The 9,539-nt window shown below is 32.2% G+C and overlaps 2 protein-coding genes across 4 annotated transcripts in view; one reads left to right on the forward strand and one right to left on the reverse strand.

Moving 5' to 3' along the window:
* Positions 1-844, reverse strand: part of LOC116847783 (D-aminoacyl-tRNA deacylase 1-like) — a 4,811-nt gene extending 3,967 nt beyond the window's left edge. Inside the window, exons 1-2 of one of the 2 annotated variants that reach the window (XM_032823141.1) lie at positions 624-844; positions 15-105 (exon numbers count right to left, since the gene is read on the reverse strand). In XM_032823141.1, coding sequence (XP_032679032.1) covers positions 15-105; positions 624-666 — 134 coding nt within the window. In that variant the 5' untranslated portion in view covers positions 667-844. The remainder of the gene's footprint in view (positions 1-14; positions 106-623) is intronic. The other variant, XM_032823140.1, reaches the window with a different exon arrangement.
* A 1,464-nt stretch (positions 845-2,308) lies between these two features.
* The window catches only part of LOC116847819 (WD repeat-containing protein 75), a 16,381-nt gene continuing 9,150 nt past the window's right edge, over positions 2,309-9,539 (forward strand). The window contains exons 1-14 of one of the 2 annotated variants that reach the window (XM_032823217.1): positions 2,309-2,471; positions 2,590-2,710; positions 3,332-3,533; positions 4,695-4,876; positions 4,982-5,101; positions 5,205-5,392; positions 5,480-5,638; positions 5,724-5,917; positions 6,000-6,181; positions 6,632-6,789; positions 6,900-7,089; positions 7,215-7,396; positions 8,023-8,195; positions 8,535-8,717. In XM_032823217.1, the coding sequence (XP_032679108.1) occupies positions 2,601-2,710; positions 3,332-3,533; positions 4,695-4,876; positions 4,982-5,101; positions 5,205-5,392; positions 5,480-5,638; positions 5,724-5,917; positions 6,000-6,181; positions 6,632-6,789; positions 6,900-7,089; positions 7,215-7,396; positions 8,023-8,195; positions 8,535-8,717 (2,223 nt within the window). In that variant the 5' untranslated portion in view covers positions 2,309-2,471; positions 2,590-2,600. Of the gene's footprint in view, positions 2,472-2,589; positions 2,711-3,331; positions 3,534-4,694; positions 4,877-4,981; positions 5,102-5,204; positions 5,393-5,479; positions 5,639-5,723; positions 5,918-5,999; positions 6,182-6,631; positions 6,790-6,899; positions 7,090-7,214; positions 7,397-8,022; positions 8,196-8,534; positions 8,718-9,539 lie in introns of those variants that run through there. The other variant, XM_032823218.1, reaches the window with a different exon arrangement.

Consider the following 9,539-nt stretch of genomic DNA (forward strand, 5'->3'; position numbering starts at 1 on the left):
TATTATTTCATTACATGTATTCTACATCTGCTGTTCCATCATCCCTCTTTATTCCAATTAATACACATAGTCCATTGCCAATGCTACTAATAACTTCTCCATCAACTGAAATATTAAACTTTGACTACATTGTTGTGGAATATTGGAACATATTGCCACAATTTAAGCTCTAATTTATATCAACATACATCAACTTAGTTACATATGTATAATTTTTTTTCTTATGTCTTCAAAATGCAATTTTTGGCGATCGTTTGGTACATATACCTGGTTGTCATTGGCCTAATTTATATCAAACATTTAATATATGTACTAAATATCTGTACAGTATAAATGTCCAAAATACAATTCTAGAGACATCGCAGAAATTTCTGGATATCTCTGGAAGATATCTTGGATATTTGTGTTGTATGAATATTTAATCATACATAAAATTTTTTATGTAAACTTGCCCAATAATAACCTAGTATCAAACGATCGCCAAAAATCACCTAAAATATAAGTGCATATTCCAAATTTTTTATTGATACATATAGAGTACACAAATTTAAAAATTTAGTTGTGACATCTGTGTACTCTAAATGTTTTTAACATTTAGAATATTTGTAACTTAAAAATTTTACCTAAAACCGAAGCTTTCGATACACGTTGTATCACTGCTTTCATGTCGAAAGTGACAGTGTCAAATGTTTCATCAATAAATTTCTTTCCACTCACTCTGTTGCAAGTGCAAATACGATTGCACTTACACAAAGAACGTTCAAGTTTAGTCTACAATAAAGACTCTTGAATCAGAGTCCTGCAATGACGTTTTGAAAGTTAGGTCGGTAACGCTATTGCAGGATTCACACTGCGTCTGATTTCCGACTTAAGCTCGTATCAGATTATGGTTTAAAATTGAGATTGAATTGAAAATTGGTCAATCAGAGCAAAGTTCACCAAACTTGAGCTTAGTAAGTTTTGCTCTGATTGGCTAAATTTCAATTCAATCTCAATCCTAATCTATAGTCTGATACGGGCTTAAGAGAACAGCTTTCTAATAGAAAATTCAATTCTCCATTAGAAAGCTGTTCTCCTATTGGATATCGGACGTCGTACGTCGGACATCGGACGCAGTGTGAATCTTCCATATGTCTTGTTAAAAATAGGAATGCCATGGCTACATCCGTTTTAGGCGCTTATATAGGATTTACACCGTATCCGATGTCCGACGTACGACATCCGATATCCAATAAGAGAACAGGGTACTTATTATGGACTTCTTTGGAATCAATTCCGATCGAAAACATTCAGTTATTTTCTAGATTTCTATTGTCTTTTTTAGGGGAAACGGAATTATTCCGATCGGAATGATCCCAAAGAAGTCCATAATAAATACCCAGCTTTCTAATATAGAATTCAATTCTCCATTGGAAAGCTATTCTTTTATTGGATATCGGACATCGTACGTCGGACATCGGACGCGGTGTGAATCCTGCATTACCGACAACTGTCGGATCGGTAGACGTCGTTCTGCAGCTTTTTTATACCATAGAAAAACTGCGCAACGATGCCTACCGATCCGACAGTTATCGGTAAGAGTGTACGGAATAGTACCCCAGTGCTGAGATTCTGTAACTCGTTATTGGAGTTAACGACAGTTTTGTTATCGTTGCGCAGCTTTTATACTGTAGAAAAGCTGCGCAAAGATAACGAAACTGTCGTTAATTCCAATAATGAGTTACAGAATCCCAGCATGAATAAGAGAACAGCTTTCTAATAAAGAATTCAATTCTCCATTGGAAAGCTATTCTTTTATTGGATGTCGGACGTCGTACATCAGATATCGGACGCGTGTGAATCCTCCATTACGCAGAAATAACTAAATTTCAACTGGTTGATAAATATCACGACCAATCACGACTTGATTTTGTTTATGGTTACAAATATGGATATATTTACGGACCATTGGACCCGCACTTTAATAGTTATATAAAAGTCTGTGGTTCCAAAACTCTACTCGACGAATAGAGAAATATTTAATTGACCAATTAGAACAAAGATAACTAAGATTTCTTTATCATGATTGGTTAATTGAATGTTACTCATTCTCATCCGGGTGCACTCTATTGCACTTGTTTCCGCAAGTTAGGCTGATATTATATATGTTATACAAGTTTTTCGGGTACATTTATTGGTTGACGAATAGAGTATTTCTAGGTTCTCTGAGCGTCAACCAATGAACGTATCCAAAAAGCTTGTCGTACGACACATGTAATTCAGCTTTACGCCGCATGGAGAGCCTAAATTTCCAGGCCAAAAATTAAGAAGAAGAACATTTCTATATTTCTATATCTATGTTCACTGAAATGTTATTTAAGTTTGTTGTTTCCCTCACAATTCCCTCTTTCTGGTTTCTCTTTGAATGAGAGTACATGTGAGGAAGAGGACACGTGTTTTGTTTGACTTGTGAATTTACTGTGATAAATATTGTAAGTTACGACAATTTTCATAGAGAAATTTGGTATTTTTATTGTATATGCGTGTTATTTTGAAAATTATCCTCAACTAATTTTTTAATTTATATTTTAATTTTACAATTAAAATTAGTCAAAAACAGCATGGCTTCGTCTAATTCGGATGTTACGGACGATACGGACGATTTAATTGTGAAAAGGAAAGCTGGTGGTAGTATAATTGATCAGCGTCCGTTGTTTTCCAACGATGGCGAGTGAGTATATATTTTTCAGTTCGTTAAAATTTTAATGGTAATTATTTAGTTTAGCGGCCTCACCTCCGATTTCGATGAAAATAGACTCAATCAACGCGTTTTTGCATGCCAAATAACTTTTTCATCTGACAAAATCGTCGCTCTTTACTGCGAAGCGAGATATTAATAGACAAAGTTAAGGGCGTGTTAGGTTAGAAAATCTGTCATACCATCTATCTCTAACTATATAACTGGAGGGCTTCGCCCCCCCAGACCTCCCTATCACGGGGGGTAGGGGCTATAGTCTCTTATGCTTAAGCTAAAGTGAATTTTTCATAAAAGATTGTAGCTCCGACCCCACCGTGTTACGGGGGGTCTGGGGGGCGAAGCCCCCAGTTATATAGCTAGAGATAGATAGTATGACAGATTTTCTAACCTAACACGCCCTCAACTTTGTCTATTAATATCTCGCTTCGCAGTAGAGAGCGACGATTTTGTCAGAGGAAAAAGTTATTTGATATGCAAAAACGCGTCGATTGAGTCTATTTTCATCGAAATCGGAGGTAAGGCCGCTAAACTAAATAATTACCATTTTAATAAATTTATTATATATGTTATTTTTTATACATAAATTTTTTCCAGAACTTTATATTTAGTGAGAAAAAATGCTATAAGGGTGTATAGCACGCAAACGGGAGATTTTGTGCAAGAATTTGAACCTTCTGATCATAGAATAGTGGGTATACAAATGCATCCAGGGAATGATTGTGCAGTCATGGGATGTACTGAAAAAGGCCAATTGGATATTTGGAGTTATCCAAGCAGCATTATCATTAAGAAATTGGTAAGATTGATTTTAAATATATATTATAATCAAAATGAGAAAGTAACAAATTATTTATAGCAATAGTTGCTTCATCATATAAATAAATATCTTATAAGGAGAGATCATGGGTAAATGTTTACATTTACACGGCCAGCTCTAAATGATTTCCGAATAATCTTGATGTTGACTTTGATTCTCAAGGAAGTCAATGCTATTATCTTTTATCGGCATTCATGGTTTGTTAAAAAGTTATTAACAAAAGAAGTTGTATAAAATAAATGTAATTTTTGGACACTATATACAAAAACATGGGGTTTGTAGGCTAGGAAGGTGCCAGCCATACGTTCATACACCACGTACACACACACACTGCACCCGACCCACCTGGCCGGGCTCGCGGTGTATGCGTGTTTTCCTATTATAATTAAAGTTTTATAAATACATACTTTTTCTCACATTTTTGTGAGAAATTCTCACTCTTTAGCTTAAGTCAACAGACATACCCCCCTTTGCTGCAGTGCGGGGGCTGGAGGGCGTAGCCCCCCAGTTACACGGCTAGAGACAGGCATCTTTTTTATTAATATCTCAGAAACACACACACACACTATAAGCAACCATATAGCCGTGTTTATATTATTAAGAAAAAGTGTGTATTTATGAAACTTTAAATATAATAAAAACACACGCACACACCGCATGTGCAGGCGAACAGTGTGTGTCTGTGTGTTACCTTTTTTATTAATATTTCGGAAACTATAGAAGATGCGCAAATATTTTCGTATTTCCATATAAACTGTGTGTGCAAAAGTTCCATTAAACTTCCAAAACTTTTTTGTTAATAACTTTTTAACAAACAATGAGCACCGATAAAGATCAATAGCATTGATCTCTTTGAGGGTCAAGGTCAACATCAAGGTTACTCGAAAATCATTTGGAGCTGGCTGTGTAAAGGTAAACATTTATCCGACTCATTTCTAAGACATAACAATAATGAGAGTTATTTTTAAAAAGTTATTTATCCTGGAGTTATGAGTGTATATAAGTTTGCTATATAAATTTATACATATTTTTGAAACATAGAACAGATATATAAGATATCCTATTTTAACTGAAATAGTTGAATAAACAATAAATTATGTAATAAACATAAAACATTTATAAATGTTAATATCTTTGCAGCCACTAAAATTAGAAGGTGAAAAGGCAAAAGTTAAGACTTTCCATATTATTAAGTATAAGATATCTCAAAGAAATGAAGTATGCGAAGCATTAGTAACTCATCTCTCTGAACGTAATAGCGTTAATATACTTTCATTTGACATAAAGGATGGAACTCGTAAAAGTACAAGAGAAATATTTAAGTAAGAAACAATTTATATAATATATATAATAGTAAGAAACAATTTTATATACTTCTTCTTTACATATGGTAATCATTGTATACATAATTGTAATAATTTTTTCAGCATAAAATCACAAGAATATTATGTTGATGTAATTGGAAACCATGAGAATAATTTGATAGCACTTTTGCATGACTCCAATTTACACATAATAAATCCAGCCAGTCTTATAGAAGACATATTGTAAGATATCTAGAAACTATGATTATGTTTATTAAAAATTTTGAAAAATGACTATAAATTTTTTTACAAAATTATTTATTATATTTTTAATCTGTAAATATAGACACAAGACAGGTAAAACAAATAGATTGCCTACTTGTATAGCAGGACATCCTGTAGAAGAATGCGTTGCCACTGGAGATAGTACAGGTCGTGTAGTAGTATGGAGGAATTTGTTTCAAACCAGACCATACACAGCTGTCTTTCATTGGCACACATTGCCTGTTAGAGTAATAGCATTTAGTAAATCAGGTAATGGATATTCGAGATTTCTAAAGTATACTACACATCTTTATATAACGATATGGCATAATTTAACATACATATTTATTTTATTAGGTGGCAATATGTATACAGGTGGTGGTGAGTGCGTGTTGGTAAAGTGGTCTCTAGCAAATCCTTTACGACAATCATTCCTTCCGCGATTACCGGCACCTATTAAACATCTCACTATTGCGCCGGATAATTTATTTGTAGCTGTGTCGACGATAGATAATGGTAAAATACACTATATTATATTTTATTAAAGTTCCTAACAATAATACACATTTATAGTGACTAATTTTATGTTGATTGATAATAGGTATTCTTATTGTGAGTCCTCAAAAAAAGGTGACAGCAGTGATACAAAGCTTTACATGGGGGGTTGCACCTTTCTGCAAAGATTTGTTTCCTGCAGGACTTGTCGTCGATCCGAGGACAGGTAGCCTTGTTCTGAATAGTCGCACTGGACATGTGCAATTTTACAACACTCACACAAAAAATTTATTGTATAATGTAAGTAAAATATTAAATATAGATATAAGGGAAAACAGGAAAAAAGAGATGAGAAAAAAATAATATCTGTCAAATTTTATAGATCGACATTACTGCACAAAATTTTCTAACGCAAGAGCGTGATGTAATTATTGTAAATACCGAAGTAACAAAAATTGCTCTGAATCATGACGGCACATGGATGGCAACAGTCGAAGTGAGAAAAAATAGGACATTCACAGAAGTTAGATTGAAATTTTGGAATTTTGATCCGAATGAGCAGACGTAAGTATGCAGCACGAAAAAATTCACTATTAGTTATGTTTAATCGAACGAAGCGCTCATTCAGTAATTATTACTTTTAATTGAAATATACTTTTAAACTTATGATCTAGTAGTATATTCCAATAACAATGAGTACTTGCTCAACAATTGTATTGTCTAAACACAGCCATTTGTTCAACTGACAAAATAAATAAATAAGATCCAATCACAGAAATTGATGCAACTTTTTAACTTTATTTGCGGGAAGGTGGTATTCTTTTGCGATATATACAGTATTTGCCGAAAATTTCTCGGATTTATAACGTGCATGGAGTAACTTTGACAATAATTGACGCAACATATTAGCCAATATAAGTTTAAAGAAGGAAATAATGCATGTTTTAGTTTGCAACATTTATTTCTTATAATATCACAAATATTAATAGTTAATTTTCCTACTTGTTAATTTAGATTTAAACTGAATACATCCTTTGAACGGCCCCATAAAGATGGTGTGAACGCACTATATTTTCAGCCAAGTCCAACATGCGATGATGGAGAATTGTTAGCGGTTACCACTGGAATGGATAAAAAATTTAAATTATGGATTTTAGAGCCGCCTACAGAGGGTATACAAATTTAATTATTTATTTTAGTTAGAGGAACATCATCAAAATTTAATAAAGTCCTAAAGTCTTGTCTCTTCTGCAGTAAATATAATCACATGATATTTTTGCAGCAGAAGAGACGAGTCGTTGGTACTTATATAAAACAGGAGACTATCGCAACTTAAACGCTACGGATGCTGGTTTTGCCTTCGATGGTTCGTTATTGGCTGTTGGTTTTGATTCTACTGTGGCGTTTTGGATACCTGAAACTTTCGAATTCAAAAAAGCTCTTACACATGGATGGTTTGAACATCCGATAAAGTAAGTCGAAATATAAAATATTTTGACCTAACACATTCGCACTTTCTAATTTTATTCAGCACGTTCTTAAATATGTAAAATAATATAATCACTAATTGTACGTATAATGAAAATGTACAAAACAGACGAATAGAATTCGGCAAAGAATTCGAAGTCGGTCATCTTGTGGTAGTTGCGACTGGAGAGTACATAATGGTTTGGAACATACATAATTTGAGAGTAGTATGGACCGTACCTTTGGATGTCACCCACCTCACATACGACCCGAAGTCCATATATATGGCAGCACTTACAACTGACAATTCACGTAAGTCTAAATCATAAGTTTATTTTAGTATGATTTGTCTCATGGTTTAATGAATAGCTGTATTGAGCTATTTAATTGACTGCAATGTATTTCATCTTATATATAAGTACATGTTCCATTTCTCTCTCTCTCTCTCTCTCTCTCTCTCTGAACAGTTAAAGTAATTAATAATTGATCACCATGCTACGTACCCCTTCAAACTTTTCAAGTTATAAGTAGGTTTTGACAGAAATCTGATGAAAATCGAATTGTCCTAGTTTACAAGTTACTCGACTGTTCAAATAGTACGATACCCTGTTGTATTTTCTTAAATTGAAGATAATGTATTTATTGTTAGTATATGTGTTTTTATATCATAACATTTGATACAAATCGAATTATCTTAGTAACGCTTATGAATTATTCAACTGTTCAAATTAAAATAGGATATTCTGCTGTATAATGCATTCTCTTAGTATAAAGATTATTTACTTATTGTTATATATATGTTTTTTTTACATCACAAGATCTGATAAAAATCAAATCGTCCTAGTAATTTACGAGTTACTCGACTGTTCGAATTAAAATAGAACTCTCTGCCATATAATTTATTTTTTTTAATATGAGGATAATTTATTTATTGTCAGTATATGTGTTTACACCACTAAACCCAACACTTATCTACAAGAAAGAAGAGTTCATCGAAAGTACCAGTTCCATATTGGCCGCTACTTTTGTACCGCATATGAAGGAAGTACGCAATCCATTGTTTGGCAAGTGGCAAGCAAAATCGCAACTGTATTTTTTGGATTCAAATCAGGTACATCTCAATTTTTACAAATAGAATACTTTCATAATTATTCAGTATTTATAGTGATATTCTACTGATAGTGCGTAATTACTCATACATAATACAGGTAGTTACACACAATACAGTCATTTACAAACAGTTCACACGTAACATAGTTATTTATTGTTTTTGCTTGTTCTTTTTCAAAAAACTTCCTGAACTGATGTACACTGATGCAGTAAGTGAAATATAATATACTTGTTTCACTCCAACTTATTGCATCAGTTCAGGAAGTTTTTTGAAAAAGAATAGTTCTGTCGAATTTTTTCCGGAATGTGTTTATATGTGTGCTTATTATCTTCTATTTAGGAATTACTCACATTGGAACCAGCATCTGAAATGAGCATTCCTCTAGATGTTTATCTGAATAAAGGAACCACGCCATTATTTGATTTATCCGCCTCTACATCGGGTGCCTCTTCATCAACCAAAGAGCAGGATATTGCGACAGATGATGAAAATCTTAGCGAAGCGCAAAAAATATTGAAATATGTAGGTACAACTTTGGATTTTAAAACTTATTTTATGCAGAAATTCTTCTACAAGTCGCGCATTTTCTTTTCGCTACTAATTTTTTGAATTTGGAGTAAATTTTATTAAACTATATTTTAATATCCGACTAAATTTAAAACTTAAATTTTAAGTCATACGATCTCTTAGAAAAATTACGATAAGAATTAATAGAAATATCCTCCATGATATCTAATTCAGATATGCGATTTCTAACACTTTTAATATATTTTTTTATATTCAGAACTTTTTTCTGAAAAAAAAAAAGATACGAGAACAAGAGAGAAATGAAGGAGAAATATATGGGGGTTTTTTTAAATAATAATTATTTTCAAATAATGACTAAGTAAATTTTGAAATTTTTTCTTAACTTTAAAAATATCTTTCATAAATTTCTAAAAATTTTTTGAGAATTTTGTTTCCACTAAGAGGTTTCGGAACGTCCTGGCGCGTTCCGCTAGAAAAAAAGCTCTGCTTATATTTATATACCAAAGATGTTCTTCTTTTGCACAAAAAATAATTATATTAATAATTTTAGTTATACAACGAAGAAGTTACTGTTTATTACTGGAAAACATAATGATATCATTATGTATGAGATCAAATTTACATTAAGTAGGCGAACAAAAGTAATTTGCAAAATTAAACGCGAATTAACTAAATTAAAATAAATATGAAAGTTGATATTTAGTAAATGATATAAAATAATAAATGGATTTGGTAAATTAACTATTTATATATATTTTTGATAAAATTATATATATATATATATATATATATATATATATATATATATATATATAT

This window comes from Odontomachus brunneus, unplaced genomic scaffold, assembly GCF_010583005.1.
Source record: "Odontomachus brunneus isolate Ranch 3 - 2012 unplaced genomic scaffold, Obru_v1 Obru_scaffold_083, whole genome shotgun sequence".
In the NCBI taxonomy this organism is placed as follows: Eukaryota; Metazoa; Arthropoda; class Insecta; order Hymenoptera; family Formicidae; genus Odontomachus; species Odontomachus brunneus.